The sequence below is a fragment of the Mastomys coucha genome, unplaced genomic scaffold, assembly GCF_008632895.1.
Source record: "Mastomys coucha isolate ucsf_1 unplaced genomic scaffold, UCSF_Mcou_1 pScaffold15, whole genome shotgun sequence".
NCBI lineage: Eukaryota > Metazoa > Chordata > Mammalia > Rodentia > Muridae > Mastomys > Mastomys coucha.
The window spans coordinates 114,289,786-114,310,010 of record NW_022196897.1 but is presented as its reverse complement, the minus strand read 5'-3'; the positions used below and the strand labels follow the sequence as shown (position 1 = coordinate 114,310,010).

Genomic DNA, 20,225 nt, shown 5'->3' with positions numbered 1-20,225 from the left:
TTGCAGCCCCTTAGCATGAACAACAATATGAACTAACTAGTACCCTCAGAGCTCCCAGGGACTAAAACCAAAGAGCACACATGGTGGGACTAATGGCTCCAGCAGCATATGAATGGCAGAGGATGGCCAAGTCGGTCATCAATGGGAGGAGAGGCCCTTGGCCCTGTGAAGGTTCTATGCCCCAGTATAGGGGAATTCCAGGGCCAGTAAGCAGGAGGGGATGGGGTGATGAGCAGAGGGAGTGGGGAGGGAACAGGGCTTTGTTTTTGTTATTTTATTTTATTTTATTTTATTTTATTTTATTTTATTTTATTTTATGTTTTGGAGGGGAACCTGAGAAAGGAGATATTGTATGACATGTAAATAAAGAAAACATCTAAAAAAAAAAGTATAACAAAGCAAAACATCAATTAATATGTACAAAAAAAAGGAAACGAAGGAGAAAGTAGCCAATGCGGGGGGCTTTAAATTAGAAATAATGCTTAGCAAAATAATACTTAATAAGAAAATTGGAAAATAAATGAAGTAAATAAGAAATTAGAATTTAAAAAAAAAAGAGTATAAGTCTATTTGAGAAAGCATATCATGAAAGAAATCAAAGAAGTCCCTGAAATGTCTCATACAAACATCAAGAAAAAAAAACAAAGCAGAAAACGTTCAAAGGAAAAACATGTGAAGACTTGGCTTTCTAGATTAAAGAGGCCACTAAACACCCACAATGATGGCTGACACACATCCTCTATCATAGCCTATCACAGCACTAGGACAAATGAATAAAGATAATCTAAAAAAAAAAAAAAATCAAAAACAGACAATGTAGAAAATCTCCCATAGCAACCAAAACAACAAACCAACAAACACACCTCAGAAATAACTAATATTTTGAGGTGTGAAAGTTTTCTAACTTAACAGTCTATATTCAGAAAAATGACTAACTAAGGGTGAGACAAGGGCAGGGGAGCACCAGCAGTCTGTACCCTCCTGGGGAGCTACTCTAGAATGTGCTCAGCCCAGGGAGATGGTTCAGTTCAGTGCATAAGGATGCTCTCTGTAACAGAACAGGTAAAGATACTTTCTTCAAGACCGATGACCCGAGTGTGACCCTCAAAGCCCAGAAAGTGGAAGGAGAGAACTTACTTCCCCAAGCCATCTTCTGACCTCAACACACATGCTGTGGCACAGGCCATACACACACAGACACACACACAGACACACACACACACACACAGGGGAATAAATCAAGAAAGATACATGTAGGGCAAGTCAAGAGAGTCCCCATGTGGCTCCAAGGGAAGCTATGGAAAGAGTGGTGTAAAAGGCTCACAGGCATTAGTGCCCAGGCATCCAAAAGGCTGAAGGCAGTGTCAGGTCCCATCAATCAGACTGGAAACCCTTATGATTTAAGATCATTGGCCAGACCACACAGAACGATCTCGTCTCTACAGTAGTTAATAACTGACCCTATTCTGAGCAGTGCTGTGGTCTTACCCAACAAATCTTAACAGCAATACCCAACAAGATGAAATAGTTTTTCACTGGCTCACCTGTGTGCTAAAACAAAGCTTGCTACTTACAGGAAATTCTTCGAACAAGGTAGAATTCTCATAGTACAATCAGTGACAGCCAGAAAAGATTATCCATACTAGGCATATCAGTTAGGATTACTGTTGCTATGATGAAACAACATGACCAAAAGTTGGGAAAGAGTTTACTTGGCTTACAATCTCGCATCATAGCCCATCACTGAAGGAAATCAGGACGGGAACTAAACAGGAAGAGACCTGGAGACGGGAGCTGATGTAAAGGCCATGAAGGAGTGTTGCTTACTGGCTTGCTCAGCCTACTTTCCTGTAGAACCCAGGACTGCCAGCCCAGGGGTGGTACCACCAACAATGGGCTGGACCCCCCCCCGCCCCCAACCAATTAAGAAAATGCCCTACAGGCTTGCCTACAGTCCAATCTTTCAGAGGAATGCTCTCAATTGAGGTTCTCTCCTCTCAGATGATTTTAGATTATGTCAAACTGACATCAAACTAGCCAGTACACTAGGATATTAAGAAATCACCATAGATAGAATAGATGTTAGAATTATCAAACATTCGAATTAAAACAATTATCCTAATGGTATTCTATATGATCATATAGACAAGAATCTCAATATGAAAGATAAAGACTAGTTAGGGTTAGTAGCAGACTAGGTGCTGAACAAAGTAAGATTACTGAATCAGAAGAGATAGCAATAGAAACTCTACAAAGGAAAAATGAGGAGAGAAAGAGGGGAGGGATTAGCAGAGCACCACTGCATTATGGGACTTCAAATGGTCTGCTATGCACATAGCTGAAGTCCTTAAAAAAGAGAAGTAAAAAGGCCAAAAATAGAGGAGACATGGGGATGTGTAGCTCAGTGATAGAGTGTTTATACAAATAGGCATGAGGTCCTGGATTTAGTCTCCAATACTGTGTAGGCCAGATGTTCCCAAGGTGATACAAACTATAAGCACACACATGCAAGGAGTCAATGAACTTCAAGAACAAGGAAAATAAATCAAAGTTAAAATTGTTCAACACGAGTGCTAAGGGGAGAAATGGGACAAAGTACATCTTCCATACAGAGGAGCAAAATCAGGTTTACCACCACCTTTACACTGGAAATGAAGCAAGAAAGCAATCGGTGGAACACTGGAATACAGAAAAAGGAAAAGCAAGAACTCAACCCCAACCTTTAAAAAAAAAAAAAAAGGCAGCACTGCACACTGCACAGCTCTTTCTGCTGCCGTGATAAACACCACGCCACAGCAGCTTGGCGGAAGGAAGGGTCTGTTTTGTCTTACACTTCCAGGTCACAGTCCTTTCGAGGGCCATAAGGGCAGGAACCCGCAGCAGAAGCGGGAGGAACCACCGCGTGCTGTTCGGATCCCTGGCTGAAGCAGGGGCGTTTCTAAGAGTTCGAGGTCAGCCTGGTTTGCATAGCAAGTTCCAAGCCAGCCAAAACTATGTCGGGAGACCTTGTCTCCATCAACCTAACTAGGACACCCTCTAGACAACTGTCAGGCTAGAATTTTATTTAATGAAAAAATGACTTCCCCCTTGGGTTGCTGAATAATAACTGTGTATTGTGTGTTTGTTGAAAATAATACTGGCTTTAAAAGTAGTGCCACTGTTTTCCCACGTAAAAGAAAATGTTGCATACATACAGTACTGATAAAGTTCTAAGAAACTATTTCCTTTCCTATTTTACTGACCACTCCACTAAAATGCACCCAACAAGTAGAGTGCACAGGACATCGGGCGATTGGGAAAGGCTTGTCTGATCACAGGCTGCTGGGGAAACTGGCCATTGTGCATCTTAGCAATTACCTCCTTCTGTCGTGCTGGCCAGAATCCAAGGGCTTACTGCAGACCAGCCAATCTCATTCCGACAGGACACGGCGATGCTGTAATTAGCCAGGGCTTGCAGCTGCTGGATTTCATACAGATGTGGTGAAGCAGAGGTATTAAAAATCATGACTGAGCCATTACTCAGCTGGTCAGCTTCCTTGACCTGAATGAAGAGTAGATGCGAAGTAGTATTAGTAAGACACGGGGGACGGGGGTGGGGTGTCAGTCTTGGGCACGCAGATGTTGGCCGCACGTAGCCCTTCTGTGCTGGAGGAAGGACCTGCTTCCATTCAGGACACACACAACATTCCCCATCAGCATTACTTGTGTTACTCATGTTGCTCTGGCAACAACTGATGCCTTCAGGAAAATGTCTATACTGTGGAGTTTTACTGTGGCAGGCAACAGGCAGATAGTTACTGTGATAATGACATTATTACTACATTAATAATTATAACTCACACATACTCAAATAGAAAGTACCCCCCCTTTCTCCCAGACCCACTTCAATTCTTAATCCATTCTTCTGTTTCATAGTATCTGGCCTTTTAAATATTTCCAAATCTCGTTTTAGAAGGTGGATTTCTTGGCTTTTGTCAGCATTGTTGTTTTATGATAACATGGAAAGCAGACACCAAATAGCATTCAAGCATATTTTCAGTACTTCATAAGGAGTGCCATGCTTGTATTTTTACTACGATCTGTTTCACTTCACACTTCTGACACAGCACCAACAGCTTAGCTGAGGTTTTATTATTCCTATGTAGTTTATCATGAGTTTAAAAGCTCACAACTTGGGGTTAGAAACATGGCTCAGAGTGAAGAGCACTGGCTGCTCTTTCAGAGGACCTAGGTTGCATTCACTAGCATCTCCATGCTTGTGAGCTAGCAGATGTGGTAGCTGAGACATGAATTTACGCCCTCTGGAAGAGCAGGAAGCATTCTTAATTACTGAGCAATCTCTGCAGTCTCCTTTTAAAGTTTTTTATTAGCATGTTAATTGTCCATAATAATGGGTTTCATTATAACATTTTCATACATGTATATCAATGTGTTTTGATTATATTCGATTCCCATTACAATTACATTCTCTTGTTCCCTCCACCCTCTTCCAGGTCTTGGTCTCTCTTCTATGGTTATGTCTTCTTAAAAATATATATTATTTATTTTTATTTTATGTGTATGACTGTCTTACCATGCATGTATGTGCACCATACACATGCCTGGTGTTGGCGGATGTCAGAAAAAGGCACCAGATCCCCTGGAACTGGAGTTTCAGGCAGTTCTGAGCCTGTGGGTGCTGGGCCCTCAACCTGGGTCATGGCAAAAGGAAACAATGCTCCGAACACCTGAGCCATTCTCCAGCACCATCATGTGTGTGTGTGTACATGTGTGTATGTGTGTGTGTGTGTACACGATATGGATTTCATTAGGATTGTCTACAGGAGGATAGGTGAGGGGTTATTTACAGAACCATGGGTACCCTACTGAAAGACAAGTCTCTTCCTCTGTCAGCAATCATCAACTGCCTATGAATCCTCAAGGAGTGGGGTTCTATGAGCTGCTCCTTGCTGACAATTGTTACCTGCCTATCCACTCTCAGGGAGGAGTAAAGCCATATGAACATCTCCCTACTCCATGGAGGCTGTTGATGGGCCCGGTCTTGTGCATGTGACCACAGCTGCAGAATTTGAGAGTGTGACGGCCTTGTCATTCTGGGAAGACAACTGAGGCACATTTTTAATTCCCAGCACTATGCCTTGTTCCTGGTAGAACCATCTATATTAATAAGGACTAGTAGAATAAATAGGCATATAAGGGATTTATTAGAATGCCTTACAGGCTGTGGTCCAGCGAGACCAACAATGGCTGTCTACCAATGCAAAGTCCAAGAGTCCAGTAATTTCTCAGTCTGTGAGGCTGAATATCTCATCTGGTCTTCAGTTGAAAGAAATAACCTCCAGCACCAGTGATGGAATGGCCTTGCCAGTGAGAGCGAGGGCAGCAGGTAGAGTGAAAGCTTCCGTCTTCCATGTCCTTTATACAGGCTGCCAGCAGAAGGTGTGGCCTAGATTAAAGGTGGATCTCCCTACTTCTGATGATTTCATTAAGAAGTTCTTCACTGCTGTACCCAGCCACCTGGATTTTAGTTAATTCCAGATGTAGTAAAGTTGACAACCAAGAGTAGCCATCACACCATCTTTGCATCTTTTATACTACAGTTGGAAACTCTGGTCATGTTGACTTCCGAAGTAGTAAAGAGGCCTTGAAAGTCTTCCTCAAGATGCTGAGGCAGTCAGAAAATTCTTATCCAGCAATACCTGACTTTCATCAGAATTGTATTCAGGCACTACATTAGCCTACCATCTCCCCAGGCAGACACACTTTAGAAGGGACTGAGGTTCTGGGGTGCAGGCCATCTTGCAGGAAGATACTGTCATCTGAGAACTTTGGGGCTTCTTTTCTTCTGGGGTGGGAGGTTTTCTTAAGTTTACACTTTAGATATTTATCTTCCAGCTTCTTAGTTCTGTATCTGCAATCTCACTCCCAGGCTGCTTCATGGAGCTTCATGCTTCACACAGCTACAAACATGGCCTCAGGAATCCCCAGATGGAGCCATGGCCTGTTTGCTGCCACTCTTGTTTCCATACCATACCGGCCACACAGTGTGCCACATTGACAAAGCTAGTGCGTGACTATTACCTTTCTTCTTTTTAAAGGCCGTGTGATTTGTTTTCATTTGCCAGAACTGAGGTTGAACTGCAGGCCTACACACATGCCAACCAACTGTCCTGCCATTGAGCTGCCAACACCTCGAGGCCTTTTTACATTTCTAGTTTGAGAGTCTCATCGTGTAGTCCAGGTTGTGGGCAAACTTGTGTTCCCCCTTCTCAGTCTTTGAGTAGCTGGGTTTATAAACACTCCAGGATTAGCAGTTACCATACCCAGCAAAAATCTCTGTCTTTATTTTGTGACATTATTTTCTGCCCTTGCCTGGGGTTGGCTGTGGTAGTGCGCCCGTTACCCTTCTCAGTCTCCACTCCAATAGAAACTCAGAAACTTAGGAGCATGCACAGTTGGCATATATTCTGGGGGAAGCTGGGATATACAGTAAAAGATGGTTTCTATCTCAGCTAGCAAACCTTTCTCTAATCTCCTTAAAATGTTTATTTTCTCATCTTTACCCCACCTCACAAATGCCACAATTCCTTTCACACTATTCTCCAAGTCTATGTACACAGAGCAAGAGAAAAGGATTCTCAGCAAAAATCTAGTTCTTGGCCAAACTCCCCCCTTCCCTGCTATGCATACATCCTGTTTGGGAATGGGTTATGAGGGTGGAGGTGGTTTCTCCACCTCATGTCTATGTAAAATCAGAAGAGGACAGAACAGCGGTGGGTAAAAGACAAGCAAGCAAAAGCAACTTTGGGGGGAAAATCTTTAATCCAAAAGCTAACTCCCCTTAATAGGGTGGTGTGATCACAGGCTATGGGCATACAACGTTGGTATGTCAGGAGAGGTGTGCGTGCAATTTAGCACAAGACCATAAATAGACATTTTGGAACATTTTGGAGTCCCCTGGTAGATGCCACGAGGGTGGAGTGAAGGCTGAATTCCACCTCTGACTCAGACCTTGTGGGTGACAGGAAGGTACCAGCAGGCTCAAGGCTGAGGAGCCACCACTGTCTGAGAAACAGGGACCATGTGCTTATCTTGGGGTGGCTTTTTGGCAGAAACGACTTTTTGTTCTTTCATATTAAACTATGCACTGACTTCCTGGTGACCACCCACTAAAACTAAGGTGGAAGAAATTGGCTCTCTGCCTCAATCCCACTTCCGGAAGCTTCTGTGAGCATGTAACAGGCAGGTTCTTGGGAAAAAATAGGATTTCTAAAATGGCCCTCCTCTGTGGACCCTGGGGAGAAGGGCGGCATAGAACAGCAAGAAGCATGTGAGGGAGTTAAAAATAGTAATGGAACATGTGTCCCAAAAAAATGGATGAAGAAAGAAACTATAGTCAGGATCAAAGGAAGTGAGAGGGTGTGTCCCAAAAGTGTGCAGCCCTGAATCCCATCCAAACCATTCATTTGCTACCAAGTTTTAAATGGTGATGAACTAAAAATCCATGCTCAGACCCTCCGGGAAGGGGACATACTGTACACAACTTCTAGATTCCATGCAGGGTTACCATGGGAAACAAAGGTTACTCTACTAAGTGTGAAGTTCAGAAAAATGAAGCCCAGTTTTTAATATAGGTAAATGTCGAGATTGCCTGTGTCATTTAACTGGCTTTCCTGTGTCATTTGCTCATCTAACAATTCCACCAGAGACAGAAGGGAGAAAGAGTGAAGGAGAGCCTAGCTAGCTGGTGGTTTGAGTGCAGAATGGCCACATCTGGCACCACATTGCCCAAGGTGGCTGAGGGAGGCCTGCCCTTTGTCTGCCCTGGGGTGCTTTTTTTTATATAGTTCACAGCTACGAAAAGCCACAGCAAAGTCAGAGGGAATGGGCGAAGCTGGTGTTTGACCCTTCACCTTCCGGAGTGACCTGGTACTTCCAGCCACCTGGCTGTCCTGCCCCTCCTCACACCCACCCTGAGACTCACTCTCTCAAAGAAGTGGAAGTGGGAGCCATTCTCTCTCAGAGTCTCCCTGAAGTTAGTCACTCTCATGAGAGACAGTCTGCCATACCCAGTCTGGCTCCTCAGTTCAGCTTTTCAGAAGGCTTGTTCTAACTCCAGCTTTGTCCGTAAGAACAAACACCAACATCCTTCCCTCACTGTACCCAGCAACAGAGCTCTGAACCCACACAGAGCAAGACTAGTAGAATTAAAGGGGAAAAAAAGGTTAAAAAATAAGACGAGACGGGGACTCCTCACTCACAGTTACAGACAGAAGTATACTAGGACAGAAGACAAACAGGATACAGGACAGAGTGAGACAACGAAGTAGCTAGGCTAAACTGTTACACACAGAACACTTCAACTGGTTTACACCATCTCTAGTGCTCTGCGGTCTCTAGAATAGGACATCCTCTGTGCTGTTAAACAAGCGTTAATAAGTGTTAAATGACTGAAATTATGCTAAGCATTTTCTAATGGAACATTAGAAATAACAAAGAAGTTGAGGAGATGGCTCAGTGTGTAAGAACACTGACCGAATGTACGACCCAGGTACAAAAATCAGCAATGCCAAGCTGACTGTGACTGACTATACGCCCAGTCCCGTGTAACTCCAGTGCGGTAGAGGCAGAGGCAGGAGGCTCTCTGGGGCTTGCTGACTGCCAGCCTTGTCCAAGCTTCAATGACAGACTCTGTCTTAGAAGACTAGGCAGAAAGTGATGGAACAGGATACCAGACAGCCTCCTCCAACCTCACACACGCATGTATACGCATATACACATGTATGTACCTGCATATACACATGGGAGTACACCACACACATACGGGAATAATTTTTTAAAAAAATATAAAAGCATGGAATTTAAACACATTCCTAAGTAATCAAAAAGACAAAAAAAGAAAAGAAAAAGAAAGAAAGAAAGAAAAAAGGAGAGAAAGAAAGAAAAGAAAAAGACAAAACAAAAACAAGAAAGAAACTCCTTGAGGTGAATGATAATACAGCAAATCAAAAATGCCCTGGAACACAGCTAAAGCCATGTTTACAGGGAAATGCTTAGCACAGATGTGCAGCATAAGCGCTTATAGTAAATTTTTTTCAATGAGGTTTGGTGGCACACACCTGTAACTCCCAGCCCTTTGGTGGCAGAAGCAGGAGGAACAGGAGTTCATGGTTATTTTTGGCAACAGTGAGCAGAAGGCCACTACAGACAACAAGAGGCTGACTCTGTCTTTAAAAAACAAAACAAAACCATTAATCAGTCTATTGGATTTCCTGGTGAGAGACAGAAGGCACAAGGAGTGCACTGAGCTTCTCATACAAAGTCAGGCAGGAGCTAGGCAAGACTGGGAGCTGTAGGGGGAGGAGACTATTTTAGGGATAATGCTTGTTTTTATTTTTCAGAGAAGGAACAGCTGTCAGATAAGAGTAGGAGGCACCAAGGGCAGAGAACTTAATTCCAGTTGGTATGAAAAACATCTGGTTAATCAACACAAAATTCTCTGGAAGTCACTTCTCCAAACTGAGTTGGCATGACAAGCATGCTAGATAAATGTGTTTGTCTTTTTAAAATCTAATTTCATTTGTTTATTTATTATTAATTATTATTATGATGGGGAGCGGGGGAGGCACTTGTGTGCCATGATACATAAGTAAAGGTCAGAAGATGATGTTCAGGACTTGGGTCTCTCCTACTGTGGGATCAAATTCAGGCTGTCAGGTTTGGGTGGCAACTTGCTGGCCTGGTTAATGACTTTTGTTTGTTTGCTTATCGTTTGTTTTTTGAGACTGGTTTTCTGTGTTGCCCTAGCTATCTTGGAACTCACTCTGTAGACCAGACTGGCCTCGAACTCAGAGATCTACCTGCCTCGGTTCCCCCCACCCCCGAATACTGAAATTAAAGTTGTGCGCCAGCATCACCCAGCTGATTAATGAGTTTTTAATGAGAAAACTAGATATTCAGGAAATTAAGAGTAATTCTGTTCCTATACATAACAATGGACAAGGCAGAATACAATCTTACCGTCAGCAGACAGTCCCTGAGTGACTGCTAACTAGCTCCCACACAGTGTCTTATCTGACTGTGGAGTTAGGACCTCTGAGCTCTAATATTGACGGGCATCAGATCTTCAGGGGTCTGAATTCTGGTGCTGTCACTCACCCATAAGGTTGAGTGTGTTTTAAGCAAGAGGTATCTGCAGAATGCCTCGGTTGCAGTAGGCTCTTGCTAAGTGACAATGCTACTGACACTGTTTCTGTTTTCATGAGAGGAACACTCAAGAGTACAGCTTATACCACAGCAAAGTATCATTTAGGGTGACCCACCCATATTTTTCCCAACCCTGTTTCATAGTAACTTTAGCTAATGTTAAAAGGAACTGAAGATTGAACAAGGCCTGCAAATCCAACCCCTAACCCCGTTTCCCCAAGAGATAGCATACATGATCCACCTTGGGCTGCTACAACTAACTGTCCTTCATAACACCAGCACAGGACAAGACATTCTGGGAGGTGTGTAGCCTCCTGGACCTTTGGTCACAAACCAGCTTTCATTCAGGGATGTGTCTATGTAATTTATAAAGAACGATCCCTGGCTTCATGGCCCTTGGATATGTGTTTCTCTCCTGCTTGAGTCCTGGGCCATAATGGAGCACCATGGCCAGAGAATCAAAAGAGCCATGATGGTGGACACCGAGGGGAGTGGAAGAGGTTCTGAACAGAAGTGGAGCTACACCTTCCATGCCTATCCTGGGGAGGAGGAGGGAAAGTCAGAGAGCACCACTCAGCACCTCACATCCTGGACATGTACCTGAATGCTGCAGTCCTGAAGTGGGGAGTAGCCATCAAAACCAGGGACCCAGGAGACCAGAATGCCGTGTGCTGTACTGTTGATGATGTGGACTTCAGTGGGTGGGGAGGGGATTACTATGAAAAAACAAAGACACACACATATAATCACAATTATAAACCACAGGAGGCCACAAGTATCAAACCAGTCAGTTTCAACCTGTGTGTTGTGACCCTTCTGGGGTGTCAAACAACTCTTTCACCAGAGTCACTTAACATTGGAAAACACAAATATTTACATTACCATTCATAACAGTAATAAAATTATAGTTCTGAAGTAGCAACAAAATAATTTTGTAGTTGGGGGTCACCACAGCATGAGGAACTGGGTTAAAGGATTGCAGCATTAGGAGATTGAAGACCACTGGATTATACAAAGGGGGTCTTGGTTGTTCTGATAAAAGTTTTAAGATAAATGAAGGTTAAAACAGCGCTGGACAAGGCAGAAAGAGCAGAAGTTCAAGGTCATCTTGTCTTAAAATAAATGCACAGATAGCCTACAAGCTTTGGAAATAGGATAGAGTTTTTAAAGAAAGTTTAGAAGAGATTCTACATGAAGAATACATTTCAATGCTTCCCATTTTATACATGTCTAAACTCTGAGAAGTTTAAACCTTAGACTTAGTAAATGCGTCTTTACAACTCTACACCCACTGACGGATTTCTGAGATTCCCAACATGCCTTTTGAAGCTGTAATAGCGGAATTTGTGGAAAAGGAAGGAAGTTATACACTTCCTCCAGGAGTCACTTTTAGTTTGCCTTTTTTTTTTTTTTTTGCAATGAACCTTTACAAAATGCTATGTCATATCCTTCATCCAGTCCATTTACCGAAACTAAAATCAGAGCCTTTTAGAGCTCCTTCCGTAGTTTTAAATCCCCTTCTCTGCATGCCCAGTCTTTAACTTATCATCCAGCATATCCCAACACGTCTTTGTGTTGCTTTGATTTCCCAAGGATAAGAGGGAAGAACCATGAACCCAAGATTTACTCTTCACTATCTAAAGATCTATGTGACAGTAAAATATAAAATGTGTTTGAGTTTCCGTGAGTAAGAATGATGACATAAAGATAAAATATGGCAGAATTTGCTTGTAGATTTTCCTTCCAAGTTTTGGGTGTCAATACCCATTATTACACAGGAGTCGAAACAGGGTGATGGACTGTAATGTCTCCACTAACATCTGCCTTGGACTCTGTTACTGTCAATCAACTGTCCAGTGAGCTCCCATCTAGTGAAATGGGAGGTAAGATGGAGAGGGAGAGGAGGAGACAGACTGATCCCGCCTGCTCTCTGCTCCCAGTTGTAAGTCTCCCTCTTGTAAGATTTGGATCAGGCTCCGTTGGCCCAGTCCTCACCAGCAGCAGCCCTGATGAGCCCACCTCTGGGTTCTTCAAGGGTTAATGAGGGTAAGTACAAGACAGAAAGGGGAAATCGAAAATGGAGGTAAAGCTTCTAGCTTATTTTCTTCCTGTGCTAAGCAGAACTACACTAAATAATGCTTATCAATGACGTATGTGCCAAGAACTGCTATGAGCATATTACTTGTACCAAACAACCAAGCCTCAATAATAAGAGGGCTTTAGAATTGTTTCAAGTTTTCCGACACTAACACCAAAGAGGAGAAGAGACTTGTGCAGTGTTACAGTGTTACAAAGAAAGTCATGGAGTAAAGCAGACCCAATCCTGTGTCCCTTCTCAGCCCCCAGGACCTGCTAGAGAGCTCTGGCCTTGCTGCTCACCTTTAATGTTGATCTGCACACCCGTGGACACTGTCAGCCCTTTGTCATTGTGGGCCTCACAGCTGAAGACTGCAGTCTCTGTCAGACCTGGGATGGAAGGGCACTTGTGAGATTCAAGGCAGATAAACAGGCTGGCCCGGGCTAGAGACCTGTGGCTTTGCCAGCTTTTATTTCTTGGGTCATAGCTTCTAGCCTAAAATGTAAAATTAATCTAAAGAGAAACGCATGCTAGCTATAGGAAAACCAACCTGAGAAGAAGCCACAGGTTCCCAGAGCAGGGCAGAGCAGCCCCGGAAGCAGCTGTTTGCACCCCTTCATGCCTGAATGCCAGGTAGTGTGGTTCAGACTTTTTTGAGTTAGGTGGGAGAAGTTGAGACAGTCTATCTATGTAGTTCTGGTTGCCCTGGAACTCACTCTGCAGACCAGGCTGGCCTTGAACTCACAGAGATCTGTCTGCCTCTGCCTCCTAAGTGCTGCAATTAAGGGTGCGAGCCACTCCAGCCAGCCAGAGTTCAGTCACAAACACAAAAGTCAACACACAAGCACGTGCTTGTGGATGACTACTCTGCAGGAAGGGGGCATCCTTATCTCCCCTGTGTGTTTCTTCCTAATTTTGAAAAGTATGCATAGCTGCTCAGACATTCTGATGTCAACTTTTCAAAATTTTCCATGATTGAAGCAGCTGAAGAAAATGTAATAGTAGAGACCTAGAAAACTGGATAGAATCTAGGCCCTTGGGCATACCTAATCCCCAACTCCATCTGCAGTATCTTGACACAACATCACCGGCTGGAATCACTCCTCCTACTGAATTTAAAATTTCCACCATGATTTTCTACTTCTCCTGTGAAGTCTATTTTAGTGGCATCCGCATGGGTGCTTGAAAATCTTTGAATAATAATCGTATGATTTTCTTTCTTTTGGATTGATTATATTTATAGAAATTATCGCTGGGTGCTGGTGGCACACGCCTTTAATCCCAGCACTTAGGAGGCAGAGACAGGCAGATTTCTGAGTTTGAGGCCAGCCTGGTCTACAGAGTGAGTTCCAGGACAGCCAGGGATATACAGAGAAACCCTGTCTGGAGAAACCAAAAAAGAAGAAGAAGAAGAAGAAGAAGAAGAAGAAGAAGAAGAAGAAGAAGAAGAAGAAGAAGAAGAAGAAGAAGAAGAGGAGAAGAGAAGAAGAAGAAGAAGAAGGAGGAGGAGGAGGAGGAGGGGGAGGAGGAGGAGGAGGAGCAGAAGGAGAAGGAGAAGGAGAAGAAGAAGAAGAAATTATCACTGGGCAGTGGTAGCACATGCCTTTAATCCCAGCACTTGGGAGGCAGAGGCAGGTGGATTTCTGAGTTTGAGGCCAGCTTGATCTACAGAGTGAGTTCCAGGACAGTCAGAGCTATACAGAGAAACTGTGGCTCGAGAAAACAAAAAAACAAAAAACAAAAACAAAAGAAAGAAAGAAAGAAAGAAAGAAAGAAAAAGAGAGAGAAAGAAAGAGAGAAAAAGAAATTATCAGGTAACAATTAATTGGTATAAATAATTCCATGTTTTCTTGTGTCAGTGAGAACCAAGTCATGGAGATGAGACCCAAGACTTCAGTTTGATAAGCAAGCTACATTTCCCCCTCCTCCTTTGCCAGATCAAATTGTAATTTTCTGTGCATGCAGTCTAGAAAGCTCTGAACCCTGAGTCAAGGTGCCGTAGCTGCTGTTCTCAGACTCAGGTCCACAGACTTCAGGAGGGGCCAGCGACACTTGCCCTCAAAAGTCAGCTTATTCTCATAATAGCAATGTTATCTTTCTTTTCATGCTCATTATCTCATGAACGCATGAAGGAATTTTCCAGAGAGTGATGCCATATGATGACACCGCATGTCTACCAGTCAGTGGAACATAGACATAGGCTTGTATATCCTTTTCTTTTTTTTTTAAGTTTTCCATTTTACTTTCTAATTCCGTAACTAGATAGGCATATTTAGTACAAACTTGTTTTGTTTTTCTTTTTTCAACAATTTTTAACTCTTAAAGGGATCCCGACACCAAATTCTTTGAGAGTTGCTGCACTGGGACTCTGGGAGAAGGGCAAGGGGAGTCTCTACTTCCTGGAAAAGGAGGAAGGGATGAGAGGCAGGTGGCAAACCAACAACAGCCCCCACGGGGCATCTGCCAGTTGGGATTTGTGGGAAAGAGAATGTACACAGTGAGGACCAAGCCAGGACCCATGGCACATGGGGTGCATTCTGCCATGCGCCATGCCACAGCCTCGCTGTCAGCCTGCAGCATTCTCATAACCAATGGGTCCTGACCTCCCAGGGGAGACACGCATCCGACCAGCTCCCAAGAGCTTACAATGCTTGGCTCTTATTTAGGAAAACCCCGTTTTGGCTCCTTCAGAACACAAGGAATTCTATTATTTATTTACTTACTTACTTACTTAAGGTGTGGTAGATGTCTGCAGGCCAGTACCTATTATTTGATTTCAGTTACTCTTATCCAAACTTTTAGGAAATATACATGGAGTATGAACTACAAAAATCACATTCCACACTGAGCGAGGCAGGAAGAGTCAGCCCTACGGCAACCCAGGTTTATTTCACTGGGATCCAGTATTTCACTGCAGCTCCCTGAAGGAGGGCAATCAGCCCGGCACACTGTTCTGGCCTCTATGGTGGACCGATAGACAAGTGCTTAAAGGGAAGCTGGCTACTGTGCGACTTGATTTTAGATCAAGCAGGAAGTCATTTTCCTCTTTGTTTTTTTTTTTTTTTTCTCTCCAAAGTTTACACAAGGTCAGAAAAACAGTTTATAGCAGATGTCTCAGCGGCACAAGGTAGCCACACCAGACCAGCGCCAATGCTTCTCCACGTGGGGGGGGGGTGTTGACCCCCACAAGCCAAACAGACACAAGCAGACAGACGTGGAAACCCATCTAAATAAAGGTAACTTTCTCCAAAACTAGACTAATACTTACAGCTTCAGGGGTACCCCACCCCATCCCCACCCAACCCTATCCCACCTCCACCACACTCCCACCCCACTCCACCCTATCCCACCTCCACCCTACAAGTATTCTATCCTTCGCATTCCAGGGACAGAACTCCAACCTCATGCACTCTAGGCTACTGCTCTACCACAGAACCACACCCTGCCCTGTGTAACTTTTTCCCTCATGTTTTTTTGGTTTAGTGGCACAAAATATGCGTCCCAAGCACAGTCTCGTTTTTTCACAGCCAACTGGCTATACAGAGTGCTCGGCAGGAAAAGCCAGCCTCTTCTCCCTTGACTGGTCCCCTCTATGCAGGGACAATACCACCAGGTTGAAATAAACTGAGAGTTTTATAACCCAAACCCTTGTGGCTTTCCTGGGAGAACGGCATCTATGAGTCTTGGGTCTCCACGCTTCCTCCCACAGATCTTGAATGCTCCTAGAGGAGGTTCCACAGTGCCTGAAACCTCTTCCTCCCTGCCTGTCCCTGGGGTTCCCGTGAAAGGCTTCCCTCCCCCAGTCCCAGGATGATAGACAGTCTATAGCTGTCTTGCTTGCCCTACCACCCCAGACAGACACAGACACACACACACACACACACACACACACACACACAGAGTTTGAGAAATGGCAGCCTGTGACCCAAACCTGAGATATTTTAAGGAGCTTTGAGGAACAAGATGTTCCCTTGAGGGAAGGACAATCACAGTTGCTGAGGAAGCAACTTCCAGGAGCAGTTAGGCCAAGTCTCTGAGCTCTGGATTAAGCAATCCTGAAATTTAATGAAATAAACAATCCTGCATTTTCATTTTTTTTCCATGTCTGTCTCTCTACCCGAGAATGCAACACACAGAACACAATGTATGGGGAAAATGGCTTATTACTTGGAACTCCGTCTGCTCTGGTTTTATCCACTCAACAAATACTGAGTACTCACTAGGTACTAGACTTTTTCCCCCCAGGAGCCTGGGATATCTTTAATTCCTGTCCCTTAGAGCTCACATCCCCAACCCTCCACCCCGAGCAAAATGAAGCACGACCTAATAGAGAAGCTGATTGCTGTGCAGAAAGAAGGCAGGAAGGTGACAGGACCAGCAAACCTCTGAAGACTGGATAGTCTGGGTGGGTGGGAAAGCAGGCTCTCATTTTCAACCAAGGGAGAGGTTGAAGGTAGAGCTTGAGCAATGCCTCAGGGGAAATACCTAGGAAAAGCCTGGGGAATCCTAGCACTCAAACAGCCCAAGCCTTTTTCCAGAGTAGCAGAAGCCTGGAGCTCTAGAGGAGGACTGGTAGATTCGGCTTTGTCAGGATTGTTCCAGCTGCCCTCCAAAGAACAGACTTTAAGCAAGTTCCCGATTACAAAACAGGTATTAAAGATGTAATGGGATTCAAAGCAAATCGCTTGGCAAGCACTGTAAGAATAAGAAACTGATTTGTATAAGTTCTCACTGCCATGGTTATTATGACGAATATTAGGAACTATATCCAGCTAACTAAAACAAAAACTAGTTGTTAGTTGTCCACTTAAACAGATAATTGGTGGGGGTTTTTAAAAAGCTTTATTTTTATCTGCGTGTAGTTGTCTATTTGGGTGTACATCTTCTGTGTGTGGGTGCCCACGGAGTCTAGAAGAAGGCACTGACTCCCGTGGACCAGGAAGGAGTTAGAGGTGGTTGTGAGCTGCCTGATACCCTTGCTGGGAACCGAACTCCAGTACTCTGTGTAGGAGCAACAGGTGCTCTTAACCGGCAAGCCGTCTCTCCAGTACAGGGGATCCGAAGCCTTCTTTTACATGATGGGCACTGCACTCTCGTACACCCACCTTCCCAATATACTCATAAATAAAAGTAAAATTAAATTTAAAAAAGAGGTTGTGTAAGTTGTCCAGCAACACAAAACAACAAGATGCCATCATCAATCTGTATGCTAAGAAAGGTCATACTCAGTCACCTACACTCCACCATAAGAACCAGGCAGGAAAGGTCTTCGTACATTTCGGATTTGGAGTTGCTCAAGATAAAAGCCATTTACTTATTTGTTGTTTCTGGTGCTAAGGATTTTATTTTCTGTTTTTGAGACAGGGTCTCACTCAGTAGCCCACGATGATCTTAAACTCACCACGTAAGTGATGATGACTTTAAACGTCTGATCCTCCTGCCCTACATCCTGAAGGCTAGGATTACAGGCACGGTACCCTGCCACACCTGGTTTATTCCATGTTGGAGATCAACCTGGGGACTCACGAATGACAGATAAACACTTTACCCACTGAACTACACTCTCAGGCCTGGGCTGGGCATTTTGTTTGCTTTACAGTGCAGAAAGCAGAAACCAGGCCTTGTGTATGGTAGGCAAGCTCTCTACCACCAAGCCTTACAAAATGCTTCTTTAAAAGGGAAAAAAATTCAGATTGAAGCAATTTTAGATTTATAAAAAAGTTGCAAAAATAGCACCAAGTTCCTGTTCCCTCCCCTCCTCCACCTTCTCCATGGAAAAGATTTTAAACAGTCATAATACTAGGACAGAAACCATGAAGGTGACTTTGGCACACTGCTAGTCACTAAAATCCAACCTTACTCTGATTTCATCAGTTTTTTTCCCCTTGGGGGAGGACACATTTATGTGTGTATAATCCTATGAAATTTTAATCACAGGTACAGATTTGTACCTACAAAATATTCCACTGAAAAAGGACTCCCCCATGGGAATGTCTTAGCCTAAGAGAACCAACAGAGAGAACTGATCCCTTCTCTGCTGTGGTAATTTAGCACTTGGAAACAGTGGTTTCACTGGAATCAGACCCTATGCAACCTTTGAGGCTGGCTTTGTTCACTCAGAATAATGGCCTTCAGACACAGTACCTTTCCTCCTGTGTCTTCGGGACAGTTTTTACATTAGCGTCAGGTGGGGAGGGATTGTGACAAGAGGAGAAAAGTGCCACGAGTGTGGTGACATATTCCTGTAACTCCAGCTCTTCTAGAGATGAGGCCAGTCTGAAGCCAGATCCTGTCTGAAGCAAGTAAGCTTGCTCAAAGCAGTCCAAGCTGCCTGGGCCAGTCAACTACTTCCCTACTTGATACTCCTTCTTGGATTAGTAGGAAAAGTTTGTATCCAGGATTTTTTTTTTTTTTAAGATGAAATCTCATGTATCCCAGACTACCTCCAACTCACTAAATCGTCAAGAATGACCTTGAATCTATGATGTTTCTACTTCCCACTCCCCAAGTGCTGGGATTACAGGTATGCACCTCCATGTCTAGTTTCCATGGTGCTAGGAATCTAATGCAGGGCTTTATGGGTGCTGGGCTGCATCTCCAGACCTTAGGTTAACTGTTCATTTGTTCAGTGGTTCATTCAGCCGTTCACTGAAGAGTGAGGGCTATACTAGCTAATACTTCTCACATAGTCAGTACAGGGAATACTAGCCTCTCCTGGGACCTGACAAGTAGATGGTTGTGGTGGAGGATGAAGCAGAGGTGCTGAAGTCAGAGGGGCTCTGAGTGTACAGATAAGGGCAGAGTGTACTTATCTGTACAGACAAGTACAGATAATGCCAGGCAGGCATTCAGAGATGAGCAGAGGGCAAAAAGTCAAAAGACGGAAGAGAAGCTTACCAGAAAGACACTCTAGGAAGCCAAGCAAGATGGCATAGTGCCAGAGGCTCATGAGAGTCCATGTGCAGGCATCGATGCTTCAGGAGGGGTGGAGGGGGATATAGGTCAAAGAACTGAGGGAGGCAGGTCATCAGAGTGAAACGGTAGACTTCGACCGACCAGCTTGGACTGGATGGTCCTGCCTGCAGTGGGATGCTCTGTGATTTAGGAGAAAGCTGACAGAGTAGAGAGTGACTCACTGTGTAGGTAGCAGGCTGGGGGAGGGGAGGGCACAAAGGACAGAGGGACAAGGAATGCAGGCAGGGTCACAGGGTGCAGTGACAACAGTGCTGGCAAGGAAGCAAGGAGATATGAATTAAGGGCATCACTGTGGAAAAGCACAGGGAAGGAGCTCAGCAGACAGTCGAGAACAACGTGTGGAACCTGATGACTGACTGCCAGACAGAGCAGAGAGAAGAATTTGGGTACATTTCAGGCTTCCAACTAGGATACATTATTGGCTCAAGAGGCCTTCACAGTTGGGTATCAGCTATTCCATCTTTCCCATCAAACAAAACAAAGTATTTTAGGAGGGGCCAGAGAGACAGGTCAGTATTTAAGAGCACTTGTTTTTGCAGAGGATCCAGATTTGGTTTTCAGCACCGACATAGTGCTGAAAACTATGCCTCCAATTCCAGGGAATCAGATCCTCTCTACCTCCATGGGGACCAGGGACACACACTGTACACATAGATACAAGCAGACAAAATGCTCATGTACATAAAATAAATTAAATGAGTCTAAAAAAGATGATAAGATTCTGAGCCGGTGAGGCACCTCGTGTTACCTCCTCCTCATGAGAAAGAACAGGGAGGCAGGTGGATGGCTACATTTTTGAGGCAATTGTTAAGTTGGTTGAATGACTTGAATATAAATCTGACATGTTATTTTGGTATAATCAATGTGAATCCTAGAAAACTTTTAAAACACAGGGTTGGAGTACAGCTCAATGATAAACTGTACGGTTAGCATTCACATACAGGGTTAGGACCCTGCCCCCCCCCCC

General features: G+C 44.1%; 1 protein-coding gene across 1 annotated transcript in view; it reads right to left on the bottom strand.

Annotated features, from left to right (window-relative positions):
• Positions 1-20,225, bottom strand: part of Mertk (MER proto-oncogene, tyrosine kinase) — a 101,286-nt gene that overhangs the window by 42,184 nt on the left and 38,877 nt on the right. The window contains exons 5-7 of the mRNA XM_031371851.1: positions 12,586-12,672; positions 10,807-10,922; positions 3,358-3,541 (exon numbers count right to left, since the gene is read on the bottom strand). Of these exons, the coding sequence (XP_031227711.1) occupies positions 3,358-3,541; positions 10,807-10,922; positions 12,586-12,672 (387 nt within the window). The remainder of the gene's footprint in view (positions 1-3,357; positions 3,542-10,806; positions 10,923-12,585; positions 12,673-20,225) is intronic.